This window comes from Polypterus senegalus, chromosome 6 (assembly GCF_016835505.1).
Source record: "Polypterus senegalus isolate Bchr_013 chromosome 6, ASM1683550v1, whole genome shotgun sequence".
NCBI classification, from domain to species: domain Eukaryota; kingdom Metazoa; phylum Chordata; class Cladistia; order Polypteriformes; family Polypteridae; genus Polypterus; species Polypterus senegalus.
Window position 1 is genome coordinate 154,471,311 of NC_053159.1, and position 27,143 is coordinate 154,498,453.

General features: G+C 36.5%; 1 protein-coding gene across 1 annotated transcript in view; it reads left to right on the top strand.

Moving 5' to 3' along the window:
* asic4a (acid-sensing (proton-gated) ion channel family member 4a) overlaps window positions 1-24,942 on the top strand; it is a 568,273-nt gene extending 543,331 nt beyond the window's left edge. The window contains exons 5-10 of the mRNA XM_039757397.1: window positions 8,594-8,650; window positions 9,841-9,994; window positions 10,508-10,599; window positions 10,680-10,759; window positions 14,647-14,751; window positions 23,588-24,942. Of these exons, the coding sequence (XP_039613331.1) occupies window positions 8,594-8,650; window positions 9,841-9,994; window positions 10,508-10,599; window positions 10,680-10,759; window positions 14,647-14,751; window positions 23,588-23,701 (602 nt within the window). The 3' untranslated portion in view covers window positions 23,702-24,942. The remainder of the gene's footprint in view (window positions 1-8,593; window positions 8,651-9,840; window positions 9,995-10,507; window positions 10,600-10,679; window positions 10,760-14,646; window positions 14,752-23,587) is intronic.
* Window positions 24,943-27,143: the final 2,201 nt, after the last annotated feature.

Consider the following 27,143-nt stretch of genomic DNA (forward strand, 5'->3'; position numbering starts at 1 on the left):
ACCACTCGGTGAGCCAGGGTTGGGAGGAGGAGGACTAAGCTTGGGAGGAGTGGTGGAAGAGAAGGTGGAGAAGTGAGTTTTGTGGCTTTGTGCTTTTGGGACTGTGTTTGGGCTGTGTGGCACGGGAAGGCGTGTCACACAGCTGAAAAAATAATAAAGCCTGAGTGTTTTGTACACGTTGCCTCTGCGTGGTCTGTGCGGGTCGGGCACTATATAGCGCCTTTACAATATATATATATATATATATATATATATATATATACATATATATATATATATACATACAAAAGAGAGAGAGAGATTCTATATTATTTATTTAAAAAAAAAATCTTACATAACACAAACTCCTATTCTGCTCCAAAAAAGCCAACAAAAAAACGTGTGACAATGCAAATTCCAGCTTAATTGTTTCCTTTTGCTATTTCATGTTGAACAAGTAGGAAGAACAAGTAATATGAGCAGACAAATACATCGGATGTAAATAAAGCTTGTGTAATAGTCAGATTATAGTATTTTCTTCTTTGTAACAGTTGCTTGATGGACAACAATTATGCCTTGTACTTTCCATATGTGTTTATATGAATTACATTTTTTCTTCTAATCCTTGCATTTGCCAGCATTGACAGGTTTTGCATCATGTTTGTGCATGCCAAAAAGTTAAGTGGTGGATATTGTGTTTTCAGTGTTTTATTTGATGCATATAACCCAGATTATATCCTATGCAGGAGGGTCAATCTGAAGGAGATTGAAGACTGCAAAGTGGTGGCTGGGGAAAGTGTAGTTATTCAGCACAGGATGGTGGTCTGTAGGATGACGTTGGAGACAAAGAAGAGGAGGAGAGTGAGGGCAGAGCCAAGGATCATATGGTGGAGGCTGAAAAAGAAAGACTGTAAGGCTGAGTTCAGGGAGGAGGTAAGACAGGCACTGGGTCACAGTGAAGAGTTACCAGACAGATGGGCAACTACAGCAGGCGTAGTAAGAATGACAGCCAGATTGGTGCGGCATGACATCTTGACAGAGGATGGAGGAAAATGAAACCTGATGGTGGAATGGGGAAATACATGAGAGTATACAGAGAAAGAGGTTGGAGAAGAAGAAGTGGGATAGTCAGGGAGATGCAGAAAGTAGACCAAGAGTACAAGGAGATAAGGCGTAAAGTGAAGAGAGAGGTGGTAAGGGCTAAAGAAAAGGTGTATGATGAGTTATATGAGAGGTTGGGCACTAAGGAGGGAGAAAAGGACCTGTACTGATTGGCTAGACAGAGGAACCAAGCTGGGAAAGATTTGCAGCGGGTTAGGGTGATAAAGGATAAAGATGGAAACTTAGAAGTGAGAAGAGTGTGTTAAGCAGATGGAAGGAGTATTTTGAGAGGCTGATGAATGAAGAGAATGAGAGAGAGAGAGAGAGAGAGAGAGAGAAACGGTTGAATGATGTGGTGATAGGGAATCAGGAAATGCAACAAATAAGCAAGGAGCAAGTTAGGACAGGTATGAAGAGGATGAAGAATGGAAAGGCCCTGAGACCAGATGACATGCCTGTGGAAGCATGGAGGTGTTTACGGGAGATGGCAGTGGAGTTTTTAACCAGATTGTTTAATGTAATCTTGGAAAGTGAGAGATGCCTGAAGAGTGGAGAAGAAGTGTACTTGTGCCGATATTTAAGAATAACGGGGATGTGCAAAGCTGTGGTAACAACAGGGGGATAAAATTGATGAGCCACAGTATGAAATTATGAGAAAGAGTAGTGGAAGCTAGGTTAAGAAGGGAGGTGATGATTAGTGAGCAGCACTATGGTTTCATGCCAAGAAAGAGCACCACAAATGCAATGTTTGATCTGAGGGTGTTGATGGAGAAGTATAGAGAAGGCCAGAAGGAGTTTCATTGCGTCTTTGTGGACCTGGAGAAAGCATATGGCAAGGTTCCTTGAGAGGAGTTGTGGTATTGTATGATGAAGTCAGGAGTGGCAGAGAAGTATGTAAGAGCTGTACAAGATATGTGCGTGGGATGTGTGACGGTGATGAAGACTGCGGTTGGAGTGATGGATGCGTTCAACTCTAAGATGGGATTACATCAAGGATCGGCTCTGAGCCCTTTCTTATTTGTAATGTTGATGGACAGGTTGACAGACAAAGTTAGACATGAGTCCATGTGGACTGTGATGTTTGCTGATGACATTGTAATCTGTAGTGAGAGTAGGGAGCAGGTTAAGGAGACCCTGTAGAGGTGGAGATATGCTCTAGAGAGAAGAGGAGTGAAGGTCAGTAGGAACAAGAATGTGTGTAAATGAGAAGGAGGTCAGTGGAATGGTGAGGAAGCAGGGGGTAGAATTGGTGAAGGTGGATGAGATTAAATACTTGGGATCAACAGTACAGAGTAATGCGGATAGTGGAAGAGAAGTGAAAAAGAGAGCACTGGCAGAGTTGAATGGGTGGAGAAGAGTGTCAGGAGTAATTTATGACAGACAGGTATAAGCAAGAGTGAAAGGGAAGATCTACAGGACAGTAGTGAGACCAGCTTTGTTATATGGGTTGGAGACTGACCAGAAAGCAGGAGACAGAGCTGAAGGTGGCAGAGTTAAAGATGTTAAGATTTACATTAGATGTGACAAGGATGGATAGGATTAGAAATGAAGACATTAGAGGGTCAGCTTATGTTGGACGGTTGGGAGACAAAGTCAGAGAGGCGAGATTGCATTGGTTTGGACATGCGCAGAGGAGAGATGATGGGTATATTGGGAGGAGGATGTTAATGATAGAGCTGCCAGTAAAGAGGAAAAGAGGAAGGCCTAAGAGAAGGTTTATGAATGTGGTGAGAGTGGACCTGCAGGTGATGGGTGTAACAGAACAAGATGCAGAGGACAGAAAAATATGGAAAAGATGATCCACTGTGACAACTCCTAATGAGAGCAGCTGAAAGAAGAAGATTTTTATTTTAAGTGTTTACATTGAAATTATAAAAAAATCAGTTTTATCTCTCACGACAAAGCTGGAAAACATTTCATTCACAAATAACTAATTGAAAAGTCATTGTTTTGTATTATTCAAATAATCTTCTGAGAAATCCAACTTGCTGCAGAAACATCTGTTAATTACTCACAGTCTGCCTTGGCATCTTGTGCACGGCTGCTTCCATATTAGATGCAGCGATGCATGTAGTCAGTACAGTCTCAAACTGCATTTGCAGAAGTTACTGAGGAGGCAGAGGAATAAATAGTCTTTCTTTAGCCTTATCAAAATTAAAGGTACTGCTGACCCCTCCACAAAATCAATGGTTTTGAGGGACCATGAAAGGCCATCACTAACATGGAAACCTAGAACTTAAAGTCACTTACTGGTTCTAAAGCAACCCCACTAATATTATTAGGTACATGACCCCTAGTAAGTCCACTGATGTATAAAATCAGCTCCATTGGTTTTGTTATTGAGGGACATGTTGTTATTGAGCTATTTAGTGAAACTTCAACCTCCTTTCAGTTGGCTTTTCTCATTATTGTCATCAGAGCAGTAGAACATTAGAATAATCTTAATAAGAACTGGCCACTCAGCCTAATAAAACTCACCCGTTCTAACCACTTTATTTCTCTAAAATAACATCAAGTTGAATTTCGAAGGTCTTTAAAGTTCTGCTCTCTATCATGCTGCTATGGTTCTCTATGTGAAAAAAATGTAATGTTTGTACAAAATTTACCCATAACTATTCTCCAACTGCGTCCTTGCTATCTTATTGAATTAATTTTAAGATAACAGCCTGCTCTGATGTACAAGTTCCTTTCAAAGTTTAAAAAAATTAAATCATGTCACCTTTTAGTGTCCATTTTCTTAAACTTAAAGGTTCGGCTCCTCTAATCTTTTCTATAGCTTGTACTTCTCAGTCCCACAATTAGCCTCTTCTCTGGACTTTTTTATGGAGCCCTATGACCAAAACTGCATGTAGTACTCCAGATGAGGTCTCACTGGTATTTTAAAAAGTTTAAGAGCATCTTCCTTTGACTTATATTCTATTCATTGTGCTATATAACCTAATTCTGTTTCCTAATGGCTTTTGTACACTATCTAGATATAGATGGTGACCAGTGCACTACAATTCAAAAGTTCATTCCAATGTAACATTTCTGCTTCATATTTGTAATAATTTGCATTTACTTACTTTAAATTTCAACTGCCACAAATCTGCCCAAGCCTGTATTCCCAGTGTAAGTCCCCCAGTATTGGTTTGACTAGTTCTAGGTTAAACATTAAAGTTTGTTGTCATGCTTGACAACACAATTGTGGGTGAATTGAAAAAGAACTCCATGGGTTCTGCACTAATCTCAAATACATTAGAACACTCTAGACGAGAACAGGCCATTCAGCCCAACAAAGCTTGCCAGTCCTATCCACTTGTTTCCTCCAAGAAAACATCAAGTCGAGTTTTGAAAGTCCCTAATGTCTTACTGTCTACCACACTACTTGGTAGCTTATTCCAAGTGTCTATCGTTCTTTGTGTAAAGAAAAAATTCCAAATGTTTGTGCGAAATTTACCCTTAACAAGTTTCCAACTGTGTCCACGTGTTCTTGATGAACTCATTTTAAAATACAAGTCTCGATCCACTGTACTAATTCCCTTCATAATTTTAAACACTTCAATCATGTCACCTCTTAATCTTCTTTTACTTAAACTGTAAAGGCTCAGCTCTTTTAATCTTTTCTCATAATTCAACCCCTGTAGTCCTGGAATCAGCCTAGTCGCTCTTCTCTGGACCTTTTCTAGCGCTGCTATGTCCTTTTTGTAGCCTGGAGACGGAAACTGCACACAGTACTCAAGATGAGGCCTCACCAGTGCATTATAAAGGCTGAGCATAACCTCCTTGGACTTGTACTCCACACATCGTGCTATATAACCTAACATTCTGTTAGCCTTCTTAATGGCTTCTGAATACTGTTGGGAAGTCGATAGCTTAGAGTCCACTATGACTCCTTAATCCTTTTCATAAGGTGTACACTCGATTTTCTGGCCGCCCATTGTGTATTCAAGCCTAACATTTTTACTTCCTATGTGTAATACTTTACATTTACTGACATTAAATTTCATCTGCCGCAAATCTGCCCTATTCTGTATGCCATCCAAGTCCTTCTGTAATGATATAACTGATTCCAAATTATCTGCTAATCCACCTATCTTGGTATCATCTGCAAGCTTAACCAGCTTGTTACTTATATTCCTATCTAAATCATTTATATATATATATATTAAAAATAGCAGCGGCCCTAGCACTGACCCCTGTGGATCACCACTCTTAACATCGGCCAGTTCTGATGAGGTTCCTCGCACCATCACCCTCTGCTTCCTGTGTTTCAGCCAATTCTGCACCCATCTAAAAACATCACCCTGAACTCCCACTTCTTTTAATTTGATGCCCAACCTCTCATGTGGCACCTTATGAAATGCTTTCTGAAAGTCCAGATAAATAATATCATAAGCTCCACTTTGATCGTATGCTTTTGTTGCAACCTCATAGAATTCCAACATGTTAGTAAAACACGACCTCCCTCTTCTGAACCTATGCTGACTGTTCAGAATAACTCCTGTCCTTGTCATGTGTTGCTCAATCTTATCCTTAATAATTCCTTCCATTAATTTTCCTGTGATGCATGTTAAGCTTACTGGCCTATAGTTGCTTGGATCTGCCCTGTCACCCTTTTTATATAATGGGATGATATTTGCCATTTTCCAGTCCTTTGGAATCTCTCCAGTGCTCAGTGACTTCCTAAAAATATGTGTCATGATACAAGTTAATAAGTTCCAAAAGGTGCAAACTAATTAGTCGTGTGCATTAAACATAGTTTTTTTTAGTTAGAAATAGGAGAAATGTACAGCATGTTTTGATGAGTTCTTTGTTTAATTTTGTTTTTTAAGTGTCAGACACTTGATTCTATTTTTAGCTATATAAGGTTAAAGCTCTGATCCACACTTGAAATGTGCCAAGGATATCTATAAGGCCCTTGGCTAAAACCCCAAATGTCTAATTCATACAGATTGCACACAAAAAGGCTAAAAAAAACATTTTGCAATTAATAATGTTGAGTGTTTTGAGATGTAAAATCCAAGCAGTGTATGATGCAATTTTTTGTTTTTTCAGAAAATATGAAATTAACATTAAGCGATTCAAAGTATCAGTATAGCTTAATAACAGTATAGCATTTACATTATTTTCTAAAACAAAGTTATATAAATGTATGGAGACCTAATAAAGTTCTAATTTTATGTAAAACTATCTGTCTGTCTGTCTGACCATCTATGCAACTCTTTTGTCACTTGTGTCAAGGAGAAAAACATACTTGACTACAAGCTAGTCAAGGTAGATTTAATTTCCAGAGTTTCCAGAAAGCACGTGAGATATATTCTCTTTACTGTGTCCTTGGTCTGTGACAGCTATCATCCATCTGTCTGTGCTATACATATCTACACTGGAAGTTGCCAGGCACACAAACCACCTTGATTTGGACGCAAATTATTTTTTGGATTTCCAAGCTGCTTACCTATACTATTCGATTCTGTAGTTATGGGTCTTACTCTTCTGGTCACTACACACATTTTGTAAAATTATTTGAGGATGCAGATAAATATATATCAGTACTAAGTGTTTCTTTCAAAAATGCAGAGTTCTGATTGATATCTATAAGATGTTTGTCTCTAAATGGAATCTTTCTTAGATAGGCAGAGGAGTGTAATTTCCTTAGGGTTGAATTGCTCTCTCTATCTCATCATTTTCCCTTTTTGTCTTTTAAATAAACAAAAAAATCACTGCACTCTGTCTTGTAATAAAAATATATATATATATATATATTAATTCAGATTTTTCTGATGTGTTTATCCAATGCGACTTATAACATTTGAGATAAAATTGGTAACATTTCCTTTTGTTGTTTTCAGCTGGAACACAGGCAGACAAAGTGATTTGCTCATGGTCACGCAGTGTCGCTACTGGGATTTGAACTCACAACAACAGCATTTAAACCATGCCATACTGCCTATAAATACACACGACTTCTTTGAGTGGAATGGATACTCTAGGAACAAAGAAATCCATGAAATACTAATGATGTACTTATGAGTAGAAGTGATAATTCTAAACTCCCAACCAAATAATTGTGCAGGAGCAAATCAGACATGTGAAATAATAAAGAACAATACGGGGGCAGAGATGGTTTGTAATTTCCAATGTGGTACTGGTAATGTAATCAAGAAGACTGCAATGACAAATTTAAAAGAAGTTAAAAGATGTTCACTTTTATTTTATTGTTTGAATGCATGTTATAATTGCACATTTTAATACATAAGCAACAGATGTACAGTTTGAAAAGTGTATCTTACTGTTTTTTGGAACAATGTAAGAGATTGGAATTCAGGTACTCTATTTTTATATGACAAAATCTAATTTTATAGCAATAAACAATCAGGTTTTTTTTTGATACCATGTAAGTGGTGCTAATAATTATTCTTTGTATATGAAATATAAAGATCAAGATGAAAAGGGCTCATTTAGGAACTGAACTATAATGTCACTGGCTCACAGTCAAATGTGCTACCATTTATGCTATCAATTGCTACAAAGACCACTCTTTCCAATATTAACTTATGATACATCATTGCAGTTTTCTCCATTTTTATCATGACTAAATACAGTTTTCAGTGAGGGTAGATTTTTGCTGCCTCAGGTAATGCAAATAATACATTAGTTAAAATGTTACTTCCTTACGTTTTCTGCAAACAGCCAAGGATTTCTGGCCAGCAAGTCAGTCAGGGACTTGTAGCTTTATAGTGTATACAGCGGAATACTGATGTATCAAGCCACTCAAGCAATTGTTACACTATTTGAACTTCACTAGACAATATACTTAGCCTATGCTCAAGATTGTTTCTTTCATTGTATTGCTTTTACCCTTTTGCAGTATTTTGGAAAACATAAGAAAATCATTGAATCAAGTTTTTAGCATTCATCCGACAGAGTTATTTAACTACTATGTGACTTGAAATAATTTTCAGCCAACTTAGATGAACTTAAATGAGCACATGAGGAGAAATAATGTGAAATCAATCTCAATGCAAAGTTCACTCTAATTCTCAAGAATGCTCAATCTCCCATTTAATATTTATTTTATAGTAAACTTTCAAAAACCCATTTCCATTTTCAAACAATGCTTTATCGTTTACACTGTACATCAATGCAAGTGGTAGCAATCTGTCAGCAAGCGAGTGTTTAATTATACTAGACACAAATACAAGCCAGTAAATATTTACACTCCTCAACCTTCCAAAAATGAGTTTGCATTGTACACACACTTTCTGGGAAGAAAGAATGTAAAGATATTCTTGTCTCTAAGGAAATATCAGATAGAAAGAGAAGGCTTTAATATAGTAAGTGAAACTGTTCAGCTATGGATACTCCTGTTTTGTAATAACTGTTGTCCGATTTCTTTCTTAGAAATACTGTATACCCAATTATTTTTGTTGATACACTCACAGTACATTCTTATTTTCACTCTGGAATGTTAATAGTAATTTTTGTATGTCAGCTCTCAGTTTAAATTACTGTATTTAAATTATGTTTATAGGAAATGAAACAATATGCTCTCCAAATTTCTACATTGAGTGTGCAGATGATGCCCTTGGTAAGCAGTTTTGTTTTGATTTATAAAACTTTGTAAAAAACATTAAGTAAAAAAAAAAAAAGGTTTTAGTAATATAGAAATCATGATTTGAAATAGATATTGCCTTTTTTTGCATCCTAAAACGTAATGTAAATATTTCTTGATACATACTGTACAGACTTACAGTAATTGCAAATGATATATGTAATTTAATATCCTCACCAAGGTGTAAGTAACATACGTGTGAAAACTGCATGTGAAAGCATTGTGAAGTTATTGAAATATACTCTTATTCTATAACTGATGTAACACAACCTACACATTTTGGCTTTAATGTCCAATATACCATAAATATTCTTTTATGTAAAGTGGTCCAGTTTAGATTTCATACTTTTGATTTATGTTAGATTGTTAAGTATTTAACATTTATTAGTATTTTTATTATTAAATATATGCCTAAGCAATGCAGTAAATTTAAATGAAAACATAGATTTGTGCTCAATACTTTATTTACTGTGCCTATTTAAAAGGCTCAAATTAATATTACAAGATATTTAGACTAAAATTTCTGTGATGTTTTTTTCTGTCAAGCTTTTACAATTCCTTAAAGGAAATAATTTCTGAAATGGAAAATGATAAATAATTAATCTTTCTTATAAACCCGTTGTCAAGTTTCTTTGTGAGAAGTGCAGTATACCCAATGTTTTATGCTGATACTGAAGGCTGAAACAGCTATAATACTTCTGCCTCTTGGTGAACCTATTTGGCTGATTTGTTTGATTATTTAGCTGCACATCTTTTCAAAACAATGTTGGTTGTTCAGGCTGCCAGTAAGAGAAATTTGCTGGAATCCAAATAGTTTCACAGAGGCATAGGTATATGCATCAAAATATTGTTTTGAAGAAAATGCCATGAAAGAATGATAGAGAAAAATGCAGCAATCATCTTTATGTTTTATATAAACTGTGAACTATTAGGGCAAAACAGTGGTGCTCTTTCAGTAAGGAGACAAGGGTGCACATCTTGGGTGTTCCCAGCATGAGGTTTGCGTGTTCTCCCTGTGCATGTGGGTTTCCTCCCACAGTCCAAAGAGATGCAGATTAGGTGGATTTATGTTGCTAAATTGGCTTTAGTGTTGGTGTGTGTGTCTGTGTGTAAAGTTTCCCTTAAATGATCTAGTTTTTATAACTTCAATGTTTGTTACATTACAGCTGCCTTTCAAAAGAATTCTACAGATCCTTGTACTTGTGAGACTCCATGCAACCTAACACGTTACGGAAAAGAACTTTCCATGGTGAAAATTCCAAGCAGGGGATCAGTACATTACTTATCCAAAAAATATAACAAATCAGAAGAACACATAAGGTATCTGTAACGATTACACGTATTTTATCTGTTTTATTATAGGTGTTCCACAAAGAATCATTTATTGTAAACATTGTTTTTTGCTAAAAAATGTATTTTATAATATGCTGTAATGTCTTGTACAGTCCAACATGATTATTTGAAAAGACAGATTCAAAAACATCCACAAAGAACAATGATTTAAACACTGTATTCCACTATATTTTGTTTATTTAATGTGCATTTAACTTTAATTTACTCAATAACTCTAAATGCTGCAGATATAGTTTTCTTTTTTTTTGCCTCTTTATAATTATTTTGAAGTAGATCCCTGATAAAAATCGAATCTCGTTTTCATGCATTTTTATAATATGGTTATAATGATTTAATCTTTTCTGTTAATACAGTAGATGTGTAGTTTACAACTCATATAAACACTGTTTCAATAATACACATTTTCCCTCTGCAACATCTAGTGTTTGTCATTTACTAAGAAAGAAAATATCAGTTTAATTAAATTTGTTCTCTGTGCAGGGAAAATTTTCTGGTTTTGGACATTTTCTTTGAAGCTCTAAATTATGAGACAATTGAACAGAAAAGAGCTTATGATGTGGCAGGGTTATTGGGTAAGCATTCAGTTAATAGTTTTTGCACTACACGTTGTTTTAATGCCTTTACTGTTACTCATTAATTTTTTTTCAATTAGGTGACATAGGAGGTCAGATGGGATTATTTATTGGAGCAAGTCTTCTCACTATTCTAGAAATTTTAGATTACATCTATGAGGTAAGTAAACATTCACAACTAAGAAAATAATTAATCATAAATAAGAATAATTAGTATTTAATCATTTATTTTAACAAAAGTTGTCACTTTTCATACTGTATAGTAAATAATAAATTGTAAAACATTATTCTTTGTATTATTACAGACAAGGGTCATAATCTTTTTATGTCCACTGCATTCATATGGCAGTTACTCTGATGACAATAACCTACAGTACGGTTTCTTCTATTTTCTAAATTGCTGGTGATTTCTGAGTAGTGGCATCCATTTCTGCAATCACTCTTTCTGCTTTCTTTAACATAAAGTAATAACCTACCAAATGGGTTTTACTATGTACGCTGCTCAAAAATATTAAGGGAACACTTAATCTTCAATACCAAGTAAATTAATCTTCAGGAAACCTGTCTAGTTAGGAACTCTAAGTGACTGTGAATCAACTTTATCTGCTTTGTTTCAAATGAAAGTGACAACAGGTGTACTGGAGAGGCAACAGCAAGACAACCCTCATAAAGGAAATGGGTTTGTAGGTGATAACCACAGACCATTGCTCTCTCCTTATTCTTCTTTAGTTTCATGTTTTGCTAGTGTCCTTGTCTCTACAGGTAGCATGAGGCAGTACTTGCCACAGATTCAGGTTGCACAAGTTGTGCAGCTCCTCCAGGATGGCACATCCATACGTTCCACTGCAAGAAGGTTTGCTGTGTCTCCCAGAACAATCTCAAGAGCATGTAGGAGATACCAGGACATGGGATGTTACACAAGGAGAGCTGGACAGGGCCATAAAAGGGCATCATCTTAGCAGTAGGACTGGTATCTGCTGCTTTATGTGAGGAGGAACACTGCCAGAGCCTAACAAAATGGCTACTGACCAAACTGACAGAAACAGACTCTATGAGAATGGCATGAGGGCCCAATGTTCTCTAGTGGGACCTTTGCTAAAAGTCCATTTCTAGACGAGAGCAGTTTCCCCTGAGCACATGGGACAGTTGTGAAGGAGTGTGGAGATGCCATGCTGAATGTTATGCAGCCTTCAACATCACCCAGCATGACCAGTTCAGTGTTGGGTCAGTGATAATCTGGAGAGGCATATATCCTTGGAGGGTCATACAGACTTCCACATTCTTGGCAACAGTACCCTGATTGTTTTTAGGTACTGGGATGAAATCCTCCGAGCCATTGTCAGACCTTGAGCTGGTGCAATGGGCCCTTGTTTTCTCCTGGTGCAGGACAATGCCCAGCCTCATGTGGCCAGAGTGTGTAGACAGTTCCTGGATGACAAAGGCGTGATGCCATTGTCTGGCCCACACATTCCCCAGATGTGAATCCAGTTGAGAACTTCTGAGACATTACGGTGCATTACTGGTGCATCCGACGCCACCATGTAGCACCACAGTCTGTTCAGGAACTCACTTCTGCCCTGATCCAGGTCTGGGAGGAGATCCCCCAGGAAACCATCTTCCGCCCTCTCATCAGGAGCATGCCCATACAGTGCCGGGAGTGCATACAGGCATGTGTCGAGCATACACACTACTGAGTCACATTATGAGCTGCTGGGATGAAATTCACACAAGCTGGATCAGCGTGTGATTTCAGTTTTTGACTTTGTTTTTCAGTGTGATGTTGAATCCAACCCTCAATGGGTGGTGATTTTGGTTTCTATTGACTATTGTTACATCATTATGTTTTCAACAAATTACACAGTATTTGAAGATTTATTGGAATATTAGAAAAATGTAGACAATTAAAAATATTATGATGAGATCAGACCATTTAGCCCAACAAGCTTGTCTATCCTATTTACCAGTATTGACCAAAATAACATACATTTGAGATTTCAAGGTCTTTAAAGGTCTGCTGTCCACCACACTACTTGGTAACTTATTGTATTTCTCTCTGTTTTTTTGCCTGAAGAAAAACTTTATAAAATTTGTGTGAAATCTTCCCTTAACAAGTTTAGAATTGTGTCACCATGTTCTTGTTAAAGAATTTATTTTAAATTAAACACTGGAATCCACTATACTAATTCCTTTCATATTTTTAAACACTTTGGTCAAGTCACCTCTATTGTGTTTTCTTAAACTGGAAAGGTTCAGCTCCTTCCATGTTTTCTAATAAGTCATACCTCTTTGTCCCGGAATCCTCCTAGTTGCTCTTCTGTGGACTGTCTGTAGCACTGCTATATTTTTGATTGTACAAAGTACTCCAGGTGAGGCCTTGCTAGTTTGTTGTATGGCTTAAACATAAATTCTTTTGACTTGTACTCCACACATTGTGCTATGTGACCTAATATTATGTACACTGTCTTAATGAAGATAGTAACAAGTGCATTATGACTCCAAGATTGCTTTCATGAGTGTACTTTCACCATTCAGACCTCCCACTGTGTGTTCAAATCTATTACAATATTAAAAAATCCTCACATTTCGACTTCCTATTTATAATAATGTACATTTTCTTGTAATACCTTAGATTTACTTCAGTAAATCTACTTCATTAGTAAATAATTTAAATAATTGATAGAGTTAGAACATTCAGTATTAATTTACAAAATGATTTTTATAAAGTACTCCACAGGAGGCTCAAAATGAAACAACAGGTAGCAGCAACAGGGCATGCTATTGAGGTATATGCAGGCTTGTTTTAAACAAAGTACAATGATGGGTTTTGATAAAAGATCTTTTTCTAAATGTAGTTGGGTCAAACATATTCCACAGTAAAGATCTGTTACATTTTGTTAAATTTACAAGTGATACTATATTGGGTGGATCAGCATTTACTTAGCAAAATGCTTATAAAAGATATACTTGGCCAAATTCCAAATTAGGTGAGTATATTTCAGGGTAAACAAATGTAAAGTTTTACTAATAGCTTATGATAATCAGAGCAAAAACTTAGCGTATGTCTTGAAAAATCACAAATTTTCCAGTTTCAATTATAAGCGTAATAGAATGATGCTGTAGTTTTAGTCACTTTATTAAAAGATGGACTACAGCACTATTGAAAAGTTGAAAAGAACCGGGCCATTTCACTGCCATTATATATGAAAATATAAAGGTGGATACAGACTGCTATTTTAATATAAGGAATGTTCTTCAGAAAGAACATAAGGGAACAGATGTAAGATAATTATTCTAAAACATTTTACATGATATTTTTTTCAAAAGAGGAGGCAAAATTTTGGGACCATTTCGACTGAAAGTTTAGTTAAAAGTAGCACCTTCTGGGGCTTCATGTCTCAACTTAGCTTTATTTTAGAAACATTACTAGAGCAGAAATTAGCCATGTTTGGCAGAAAGTCATGGTCATAGTTTATCTTTTATGTTGTATTTAGAGGTAATAAAATAACTAAAAGATGCTTGGAAATATTTACAATATGATCTGTCCTAATTACAAAAAATGTAATTACAAAATATCAAAAACAAATTTAGTCATGTAATTTCACTATAGTTGCCATAGCTGCCAAATAATTACTGTACATCACAGTCTATTATAAGAATAATGACACTGAATGGTGATTAATAAATAAATAATTAACATTTAATCAGAAACACACACATACTGAAATAAAAATAAAAAGTTTTTGTGTTAAGCTATCTAAGTGTCTACTTTCAGTATAGCGAATTAAGATTAAAAGACAACAGTTGTGCATAAGAGACAGTTGAAATCATGCACTACATATGATTCAGACTGGAATCTAAGAGTGAACTACAGTATTGATGAATTCATGTGCCAATAAAGATAAGAGTGAATTATGTTCATTGCTGTACAATCCGTCACTGAGACAGCCACTGAGCTCATTAGCAGTAGTTGAATGCCATTAACCAGCCTTGTCTAGTCATATTGTTTTATTGCTACCATGATCATTAACTTTTTTTTGTCCTCCTCAGGTGATCAAGGACAAAATTCACAGACTACTGAAACCCCAGAAAGAACAGAACAAGAGACAGTCAAGCAGTGTAGCTACATTACGACTGGAAGATATGAAACCCCAGGTTATTTATTTATTTATTTTAGATTTTGATAAAATGAAAAGTAATTATTGATTAGCTTAAAGTAAAAAAAAAAAAGAATACAACTTTCACTGCTAGATAACTATCCTTTTTCTTAAACTGTCTGTACATTATTCAGAAAAGGGGGGGTGGGGGGAGTAAAAAATTGAAAAACAAATGAATAAGACTGGCCAAAAACAAGTCTTGTATTTTGTCAGTTTGGTATTCTGAGATGGATAAATTAAAACCATCTGTTATAAAGGCAAGGAATGCCACAAGCCATGCTGTCAGCATCAGGAGTAAGACACGTAAACACCCTGAATGGGATTCTGGTGCATCAAGAGATTAAAACATTTACACACCTTCACATTCATCCATACAATAGCTTAGGGACTTGGCAGTCACATTTTAGGAATTTGAAGGATTACCTGGAGAAAATGCATAGACATTGGAAGAACAGAGAATATGGAGATAAATAATGACCAATGTGACAAACAAACTAAAGTTTTTATGAGTAGAGGTGCGGGTTCATCCCTCCTTATACTCACTACCACACTGCAAACATTTCATGGGTGCAGGCTGAAGAATTTCCTTACATTCAAAGTAATAAAATAGAAGGAACTTGCCAAAAATTAAGGTAGAAATTGTAATTTTTAAAACATTCTATAGAGTATTTAAGTTATCCAATATACCTGTTAAGAATTTATGCAATTAAATTCTTGCAAGACTGTGAGGGACGCTAGTTTCAGATTGGCATGACTCCAGCCTAGTGCCACTTTAAGTGTACAAGTCAGCAGCCATACCACATGCACTTCAGAACAGGTCATTCACCTGAAGCTAAGCATGTTTGGGCCCAGCCAATACTTGGATGGGAGACCATTTTGGAAAGGGTTGCTGCTGGAAGAGGTGCTAGTGAAGCCAGCAGGGGGCATTTATCCTGTGGTCTGAATGTGAATTCCAATGCCCCAGTGCAGTGGTGGGGAAACTGTGCTGTGAAAATGGTGCCGTCCTTTGGATTAAATGTTAAAAAAACTGTGTGGTCATAAAAGATCCCTGGGCATCCTTCGGAAAGAGTAGGGTGTAACTCAATGCCCAGGCTAAATTGTCCACTATGGCCTAGTCATTCTGGCCCCCTGATTTTCCCCTGTCTCTAATTGGCTATCTCCTTCAGCACCTAACAGCTAATGTATGGTGAGTGTACTGGCGCAAAAGGGCTGCCATCGCCTCTTCCAGGTGGATGTTACACATCAGTGGTAGATGAAGTGGTTCCCGAGTCACTGAAGCGCTATGAATAGTGAGAAATGTGCTATATAAATGTAAAGAATTATTATTATTACTACATCTGGTAAAAGTGAAACGCAATGTTTTGTGGCAGCTGTGAGCATGCACTTCTAGCAGGGTATGAAAACAAGTAGTAAAAGTGGTGGCGTCTTCCCATTTGAGCAAAAGATAAATTTCCTCCTTGCAGAGCCACTGACCATCAATTGATGATGGCACATTTATAATGCATTAACACGTTTTACTTATTTCAGTCTTTGACATCATGCATTTTGCCTTCATTTTGTCAGCAGCAAATAGTTCCACGGTAACAGGTCAGCATAAATTTGTTGAATTCAGCTCATGGCTCCAGTGACAGGATTTTTCTGCCAGGCATGTTTCTTAACCGATACATGTATGTTTAACTTTGACAATGCAAATTCTGACAGCAGAAATTGTTGTTACCCCAAAGTGTCATGGAAAAAACTTTCTCTGTATTCAAAGAAGGCAGTCACAAAGTCCAGATTAGAATGCAGAATAATACCTTATTTTCACAGTTATCCACAAATGTCTCAGTCCATTGACCCAGCAATTAATTAAGCAATTCATCTGCTTTAATACTTTTTCAATGATTATTACCTCATCTAATGCATCATGTCATCTGACTCTTAATATGCTGAACTTTATTACCTCCTCCAATCAACTAATGCCACCAGTAATTTCTGACTCATGTTGATTCTCCCATTATTCTGAATGCCAGTTTGTCAACAGATGTGTTCAGTGGATTTTTCCATTGATTTTACCACTGCTTCATAGGATGGGTATATGGGTTTTCATATCAGTTTGTCCCTGCTTTCTGGAGGTATGGTTGTTACTCATTTACCTCATTCTGACCTTGGAGAATTACGTTGCTGGCTTCTCTGAGATGAGACAGAGACCTAATGTACTTAAGCTTTAAATTATATTTAGTTAACCCTTGAGTTACATTCAATCCTTTTCCTAATGTTAATTCATTCTGTTATAGCTTCATATATACTTGCAATAGAGTATAAAATATTTTTATATATTAACTAAAAATTCCACTAAAGTAGAGTTGTAAAAATCAGGTCTTCATAGTAAACTAGCTTTAAGCATTACCGTCAAAGAGCAACTTCACTTGTATAATTTTAAACAAACTCGCTCACGTTAAGGCTGTTTTTAGGTATGACCTAATGTGCAAACACACATTATGCTGCACAATTCAACAAATTTTTTGAAATTAGTGACTTTTATTTTACATTCCAGTAAATCCAGAACCTTGATTGTAGAATCCCAGTGTATTTGAGTGTTTTCACCTAGAGACTGCAATTTCTTCCCTCGCTACAAAAGCATGCACATGGTTATTTTCAGGTTACACTAAAAATGCTCTCTGTGTGTATGTGTTTGATGTTATCCAGCCTTAGATGGGACTTTAAACTTGGTGTGATCTGATTTTACTATTTTAACAGATGTTCTCATATTCAAATGCAGGGAAGGCTTTTTAAGGATTGAAAGGGATTGGCTAATTTTTGTTTTATTTTCTTGAGTGTTATCTTTGAAAGGGAGAAATATGTTGATTGTTTTCTGTATATCTACACTTTTCTTCCAAGGCAGGTATGCAGAAAGCAGGACCAATATTAGGTTGCAGGAAGCAGTTCTAGATGAGTTACCAGTCTAAAGTGCACAATCTTATCACAAGTCAGTTTAGAGTCACCATTCACCCCTAACAGGTATGTCTCTAGGATGTGAGAGGAAACTTATACTGTATGAACCAATAGGAATTTACCATGCTAAATCCATACAGTCAGTGGCAGGATGGGATTTCTTGCATGTATAAATCTTGAGTTGTTGCAAATAAAATCCATTTGGAAACAACCATCTGCACTTCAATGAGGACTGTTATTTTGTTAAGTAACAAGAAACAGTTTTACAGCATCAGAAAATGTGAACAGGGTGTGGGATTAATTAATGTAAAAAAGCAAAGTCACACAGGTATGGCTGGGTTTGGCTACAAACTGCTGTGGATACGGGTGTTTTTGAATTGAACTGAATGGTTATGAGCTGGTTTGGGTTTGATTTTCAGTACCCATGGAATAATTTAAAACAAACCCACATATTTGTAGCTGTTAGACAAAAACATTAGCCTCAGAGGCTATACTGAGAACAGCTCTGGGCTGCAAATGTCCACATCTTAAATTAAGATTGCATTAGTTTATTATAGTTTATCAGGAATTTACTGGTAAACAGACAATCATGTGAAAAGCATTAGTGTATACTGTCTAATCTTCCAATGTATATAGGAATATTCTTGCAGGCTGCCAATGGTAATCTCTTCAACCTGACTTGTTGCAGTAAAAAATAAAACGTTTCCAAAAAAGTCAGTAATATAATTACAGCAGTAAAAAATTATAAACAGAGAATTTAGAATAATAAAATCTGTACTGTTTCTTGAATAGATAGGTGTAAGATGCTAAGTTTATTAATTGTGTATGCCAGACGCTTGCCTGATTTTCTCATATCATAACATAACCTTTCTTCCATTCAAATAGAATGATAATTGTGGTTAATGGTGATAGTTAGAGCTAAAATCCAGTCCTACACTCAACTTCTCACTTATTTGGATGTATGCTTATTTCTACTTGTTATGCAAAATGGCCTGAATATGGGATATATTTTATAGTGCTGTTTCTTAGCTTCCCTAATCAACATTACCCTTCTCACAATACAATGTCAATTTTAAAAGAGCATGAACACAAAAAGCATAGTGCGGACCACAGAAACACCATGCAGCCTTATTTCTCTGATTTTCTTGGCAATCCGTCTAAAACAGTAGGAGATGTTTGTGCTTCTGTCTTTAAAGTGCTTTATTCTTTGTCTGACATTGTTAGTTACCTTGCAGGTGTCTACAAGTGTGCATTGTCAAGAGTGAATTTCCTTTATAAGAAATTCAATCAGTGCACTTTTTCAAATCAATATTTCTTTTCAGCCATTTTCTCTGAGCTATGAACATAGAACTGTGGCAGGGGGCATAATTTACTTTCAGGTGTTAAACGATTTATGCAGTTACTATTGCACATTTCAGTATCATCAAGCATTGCACATTTTCTAAACTGAAGTAAGCAGGTTTTAGAAAGACATAGGCCATGTTTCTTGAGTGTCTTGCTATAATGAGAAGCAACTAACAGTGGTGAGAAGAGCTTACCAGGCTCTCACTAGCTTTCCTGAAAAGAAACATACAAGCGCTCATGCATAGAAATCTTTTTTTTTTCTTCCCTTCAAGCATTTCAAACTGTTTAATCTATACAGTTCTCATCATGTTGTCAGGCAGAAAATGGTTGCTTCACTATACTCTATATTTTGACACACTGAAATATTCTTCAACAGATATGAAGACACAGCAGAGAAAGTGAATGAATGACAAAGAAGTGTAGAGCGTATATATGACAGAATGACAAAGCAATAGTAAAAGATTTAAGGTAACAAGTTAGAAAAGGTGTAACATTCAGGAGCTTCCAAAGACTGCACAGGCGCTGTAGCTGTCAATGGACTGAGTTCAGTAGGTAGAACCCCTTCTCAATCTAGTTCAGTGTTTGGCAAAAAGTTGAAAACAGGCCTGGTCAGGACTCTAGTCCATTACAGGGACCACACACACATGCACACATGCATACATACACCACAATTTGCAAATGACAGTTTAAAAAAACCTAAATTGAAAATTAAAAGCATTTGTAATGAATTCCTTCTAAGTTACAGCATGTCTGGCCATTATAACTTTTATGAAATGGGACTTGCAAAGCTATTCAGTTGTGACAAATGTTAAGGAATAACAGAAGTGAATGGCAAATTTTATTACAGTGAATAGCCATTATGAATATAATAATAACAATACATGTTATTTATATAGCGCCAAACCTGGACACTTGTGTAGCATGTATGTAAATCCCATCCGCATTTGTTTTAATGCCTGCTTTATGTCATCGTCATCAAAGAGAGGGATCAGGGCACTTGAAAATAAAACACATATGAAGACATGATTTGACGTAGTGGTTGATGTGGTAAAAAATAAATGTCTGTACTCTGTTTTGTCTGGGTCATGGTCCTCGCTGTGATGCTATTCAAATTTCTTAGTTCTTATTCAACCTTTCCTCTTCAGGAGTTTTGACTGTGTTGTTACACATATATTACATCGAAGGATGGTGGCCTAAGTATGTGGGAGGGGATTGGGCCTTGAAGTTTCATATGTGCTGTTTTTAATATACTGTTTGTTTCTGCAAAGTAATTGGATCGGCAGCCTGTTAAGACTGGGACATTGCAATATTCTTCAGTTATTCATCAGGCATCTTAACCAGAAATTGGGACTGTTCCTGTCACCATTATGTCTGGTCACCCTAGTAAATTTTACTTACAGTGGAATAGTGAATTATTGTACTGTGCAGATAATCCATCCATCCATTTTCTAACCCGCTGAATCTGAATAGGGTCACGGGGGTCTGCTGGAGCCAATCCCAGCCAACACAGGGCACAAGGCAGGAACCAATCCTGGGCAGGGTGCCAACCCACCGCAGGTACTGTGCAGATAATTGGTTAATTAAAGTTGGTTAAGTGTAAAGTTAATACTGAATGAATGTTTTTTTTAGTCTTGCGCATCATACCACAGGACATATCTTTCATAGCTAAATAACCTTTACTTTGCTTCCATTTTATACTTTTATGACTAGAAAGATCGTTTAACTTACTTGTTATAACTTAAGGCATCAGAAGGCCTAAGGTGCTGATGCTGTTACTCTCCTTGCCTTGTGATCAAGCTGCTGAGAAAATCTCATAAAGCAAAAATCAATTTGCTGATACAGAGGTTTCCATGCATTCCTCAATGGACTTGCAGACAAAGCATTGCTATCCTGTTTGTGCTCAAGTTGCCAGTAACAGCAGGTAACGTCTTTCCCATGCAAGCAGTCTGTCTGTTTTATTAACTTGTACTGGGGGTCTGTTTGCTGTCAGTAGCGGCTATTGGAGGTGAAAAAGAGGAAAATCTACAAAATATACAAGATGGTGTCACCACTGTCAAGGTAAAACTGAAACAGTAAACTAATTATTTGTTGAAGTCACACTGAATATTTCTTCATTTTAAGATGAATTTACGAATTTGCCAATGGTTTTCAATGGAAGGTTTTAAAATTCCAAAACAGTGTACAGAATATTCAAGATATCTCTCTATTATAAAAAAAATCTTAGGGAGGCAGACTAGGGAGACGAGACGTAATCTTCTCGGAAGACAATTTGAAGTTCCACAAGAGACACTTTAACTTGCTCCCAGCTCTTAAAACAACAACAAGCAACAAGCAAAACACGCAGCTCGCCAGCAGTAGAAATCCAGCAGATGATCCGACTGCTTCTCCTTATGTGTGTTCAGCCACCCTAACCCCCATCTTCATAACGCGAGCGGGAGAGATACAAAGTGCCAAAACAGACAGCAGGTATACAGGCTTTAAACTGATCGATGGACAGCGCAACAGCAGCAAAAGCAACAGAAAGACAACAGATGATCCGACGGCATCTCCTTAGTGTGCGTTCAGTCGGCCCCCTTCACAACACGGGCAGCATTATACGTCCTTCGAGAAAGAGATTTAACTACGCCCAGGGACCGGAAATAAAGGACAAGTATTGTTTTTACAATGTCACGCAAGACAAGGCAGTGAGCCATCATTTAAAACAAGTCCATGGACATCTAACCTAGCAGTTGTTGGACTGCATTTGGCAGACACGCTTCATGTGCTCCCAGCTCTTAAAACAATGACAAGCAAAACACGCAGCTCACCAGCAGCAGAAAGCCACTTCTCCTTAGCGTGCGTATATGGCCCACCACCCACATTCCCACACTCTGTTTTCCATCACATTCATTTTCTTTTAACAGCACTGCTCTAACATGATGACAACTAATCCGTCTGGTACACTACCAGCCACAGTCACTTTCTACTATTTCTACCCACAGACACCTCATTTTTTAATCTAATTAATAAAGTTTTGGAATGTTATCACTTCAGTCTCTAGTATAGAAACTACCAGTTCCTCATATAATTGTCTTTTTGGATTTTTTTTAATATTATTTTTCTTCTCCCACACTGGAATATACAAGTTATCAACTGTCATTATTGCAGTATATTAAAATAGTTGGTTCTTTTTTAATGCTGATTTATGTCTACAGAAGATGTGTTTCTTGCAGTACATTTTGTGTGTACTTCATTTATTTTATTATTTCCTATACTTTTATCGTAAACATTCTCATCATTTGAATATTTAATATGTAATGTTTTACATTGGGCCTCTACTTTGAGCTGCTACACACAGTACATCGAAGCTACGCATACCATGTCCCTTAAAGAAAACATTTTTGTTTCACCATTGTGAGTTTCTCTCATGTCACTCATCTATTTGCAAACCATAAAGAAACTGGACAAAGAGCTTGGTGAGCATTTAATGTGAACAGTAATAGTGACTCTCTCACCATATGTTATCAAGCAACCTGGCCATATTCCATTAGATAAGCATATGGCCGGGCAGTCCAGTGGTGTTTCTGAATTTGTGTTTCTCTTTGTCATTGTATGAATAAGGACAGCCAATATTCAGTATGCAGTGGGGTTGGGGACCTTTCTAGCCATTATGTATAACAGCCTCCTTGCTATGGATTAACAATTTCACTTCACTTCTGGCTAGAACCTGGGCTGGCACCAATTTAAATTTCACTTCTTCATCTGAAATCATACAATGCATGGAATAAATGAGGTTAGCTGTATCTGTATTTTCAAGCTCTCTGGGGAATTATGGGTAATTTGATTACTCTCAGCAGGCTGTCTACTTTTCTGTTCAAGGGAAAACAGCACTGTAGGCACATATCCTCTCGTTGGACTGGAATAACCAGATAAAAGTGTATTTTGTGCTTTTAAAATGTATTTTATGTGATTTTACATGTCTGTCATTGTCATTAAAATGTATTTGCTATTTAGCTTTCTGGAGTACGCACATAAGGATATCTTGGTCTGAACTGAGGTGGGCAGCACTGTGGCCCTGTGGTTAGCACTGCTGCCTTACAGCTCCAGAGCCCTTGGTTTGATGCCTACTCTCAATACCATGTGCATGGACTTCCTACATTCTCACTGTTTTTTCTTTTTTTTTGTGGGGGGCTTTCTCTGGCCTTTCTGCTTTTCCTACCACTCATGTGTTAAGTTTTTTGGCAACTCTAAACTTGCCCTGTGTAAGTGTGTGAGTGTGTGAATGTCTCTGTTATAGACTGGTGCCCCTCTATGTGCTTATTGGTACCATCCTTGTGTTCATTGCTGCTAGGATGGACTTCAGCCCTAAAATCCTCAACTAAGTTAATCAGGCTGAATAATGCATGATAAAAGAAGTGTACTGGATACAAACACAACCCAGAATGTTTTTTTATATATCATATTCAATATAGAAATGTTTTATAATTCCATTTTATACATTGTCAGACTGGAAAGATATGCAAGCATGACTTTTAAAGATAAATCTGTATATGTAAGATCTGTTCTTATTTCCTTAGGAATCTTGTGAAATGATGAGAAGCCATCCAGAAGGAGCTTATTCAACGAATATCCTTCCTAATCATCCCATTCATCACTCACATCATGGTGTCTTTGAGGATTTTGCCTGCTGAAACTTCAGGATTATGGCCTGATCTTGCACTGTTTCCATACTGTATTTGGGCCATTTTATAAAACTCTGGACTTTTAAAGACGTTTGATTTTTTTTTTCTTTTCTTCTGCTGTCATGAGTGAAAGCTGCAGCCAAAGCCAAGCACCAAGACTGTGCAAAAGATATCAGTGATACAAAGGCACCAATTGGATGACATTAAATGATCAACAGAAGAATTGCATCTCCCTGCCCTCCCCTCTTCTTGAAGAATATTCGGAATTAATTTGACATTTCGACACAATATTACAGGGGTCAGCATAGATTACAATGAGGACTGTGCTTTGTCTAGGAACAGTTTGTACGTTAAGTTATTCCTTGACATATTTTTAAATATTATTCTCAGACTGTGGTTGTAATAAATCAATTTTTGCACATATATGAATTTTTAAACACAGTATTAAACTGAGGTAACTTTTTCATAGATGTTCATGTAAAGTATAAACTTTTCCTGTGCTTTTGTGTGTGTAACACAAAAAGATATTTTCAACATGTTAGAGGTGATGCTTTAGCCGGGAAAGCAATGCAGATATTAAAAAGAAACGCTGTTTTGTGGAAATAAACACCAAAAACAGATATCATCGTAATAGTTCATGAATCCTGTTAGTAGAAAGGTGTTATTTGCATAACAAAGGAAGTCATCACTCTAGTCATTATACCACTATTTGTGTCTTTATAAAATAGGATAGATTTAAATTAAAAAGAAATCCATTACTTTGAAGTCTTTTATTACACTGATGATGACCACTTTACAAATCTCAGTCAATCGAGGAGTCCGCGAAATCGACAGCTAATTCAGTGAGCTTGGATGGAAGCCATAGCATAAGTTCAAAAATAAGTTGAATATTAATATCTCTTAAACGGAAAAGTAGTTTTTAAGCAGTATGGCAGGAAAAAAAAAGAATTGAAGATGTCTTCATGAATGAGAAAATAGAACTGACAGTGTAAAGAAATAGCCGCCTTTACTGTATATTAGAGAAATTTGACAAGCTAAGTGTGTTAAGTAACATCAGTAACCATCAACTCTGCATCGAGCACTCCTCCTCCTCCTCCTCCTCCTCCTCCTCATCTTCTTTCTTTCTTTCTTTCTGTGTTGTGTGCTTAGTTTCTGTGAGTCAGGCAGATTAGTAAAAGTTATACTGGTTATCATATACTGGCTGTTAATTTTATTTAGTATCTCTTACGTTTTCTTTAGCTTGTGTGCAAAATGTGATATTTTTTAAATATTTAAAATTTATATTTATATAAATTTGTCCTTTATTTTTTAAAAAATAAATTATAGAAATCTTAAGGATGTTTCTATATACAGTATATCTATGGGTCTGTATTTTTGATAAATAGATATACTGTACATATTAAGGACACTGTTGATTTTATTTAAAAAAAAAACAAAAAAACAATTGTTTAAATTACCAACTGGCAATGCCCAGTTCCAGAAAATGAAAACTGTTAAATATTTGTTGTTTTATTTTTTTTGTAAGTGTATTAATCTTAATGATTTTTAAAACATTTTCAAACTTATTTTTAAAGATATAACATGCTCTTTTGTCTAGAGCTCAAAACAAAGCAGCCCATACACATCTAAACCACACGTACTGCACCCGTGATATTTTGTACCGTATACTTTTATTTTTGGCATTTTCTGCACTACAGCCTTTAAACCATCTATGTAACTGTAAAGCCTCCATCATCCATGGAAAAGCCTAACAAAGAAAGGCTGAAGCAGAACACGATCTTCGTCTGGCCATTAGACCCTGTTATATGAAACTTAAAGCTAGTCTTCAAATAATTCGGTTGGAACAAATAAACACAAATTCAGAGTTTTGCTTATGTTTATATGTGATTTGTCTATCGGATGGCATTGCTGGAGATTCATTCACTCTTTTCTTCTCGAGTCATAAGGTATAGAGCAGAGCGCCGACTGGGCTTCTGTAGCAACATTGCCATTTTTCATTTTAAATGAGATGTCACACATTTCAAATTTTTTCAGCATTGTTTAGTTTTTCAAAGTAAAAAGCTAATGATGGCACTCATTAACAGTACAACCTTCTCCTGTTGATCATTAGCAGAGGGTCACTAAAAATGCTGATATAAACTGAGCTACAGATTCTGTCATTACGTGTTAGCTCTCACTTTAAATCTGAAAATTGATACCACACTCAGACGCCTGTGCACATCACTTTTATTTTCGCTTACATTTCGTACTCTCTAAATCTATCACTACTAATACAGCATTTAGTAGTAACTTAATTTCATAATGAGAGTTGCTCTCCACTCATCTAAATTAAAGCATACCACACACTCAATGAGTTGAAGGAGCTGAATTTCATTGTAATTTGTCTGCACTACATAGTGAACTGCTCAGGTGTGCTTAGAAGATGTTAAGCTGCTTTCACCTAGACCGCATCTCTTAAATAATGCTAATATCTCTTAAAATGGTCATTGTATGCCATCGCGGTTGTGAATCTCCACTTTCTTCAGCTCTTTCAATTAAGCCATCCTTGACACAGCGACTCCACTGATGTCTTGTCCACACTACTGCATTTTCAATAAAACACACAGACATTTGCCTCCATTTTCACCTTTCGTCCACACTGCCCCAGGAGTTTTCAAACCCCAAAAATGCAGATTTTTAAAAATCCTCTCCCTTCTGAAAACACAACCTCAGCATTCTAATGTGGATGTATGAAGATTTGTTAGTGCTTATCATGTAGCCCTTCCCCGATTGGATCCTGCTCATCCTAACATCTCATTTCCTGATTGGTCTCCCTTTACATATTCCAACCTAGTGGACACAGAAGAGTTGCTTTACATGGCACTTGTTGTGCTGCTTACCTGTATGCATCTAAATTGCGTTTTTACTATAGGGCTGCGTCAGTGTGCATCTGCACAGGATAAAAAGGTGAAAAACGATTTCAAAACTGAAAAGGAAAGAAGGTTAGCTAAGGTTGTCTTTAACATTTGTTCCTTTTCAGCGTGGAAATAACTTATGTGTACAGTTTGAAATCTGCATACTTGCACACAAAGCAAATAATTTACCGGTCACCAGAGTTTTGCAGTAAATCCCATGGCTGGTTGTGTTACTGTCCGTCCATTCAACAAATGTGCTAAATGTAGGTGAAAGTCTACATCATATGTGTTTTCAGTCATTTTAGTGTGGACTTTCATAAACAATGTGAGAATGCTAGTATGGACGGAGATCGTTTCAGTTTGAAAACACTCTGTTTTTAAATGAAAAAATGGTAGAGTGGACATAGCCTTAGCCCTAGCTTGGTGAGTTGCCCTCAGTAAAAGGAAGGAACTTTGTTAACTAGACTGTGTCTGTTTTGCTTAACTACACCCTTCATTATCCTAATGTACCTACCATGAAAGACTTCAGCAATCTTAAATGATTAGGTTGTGGTTAG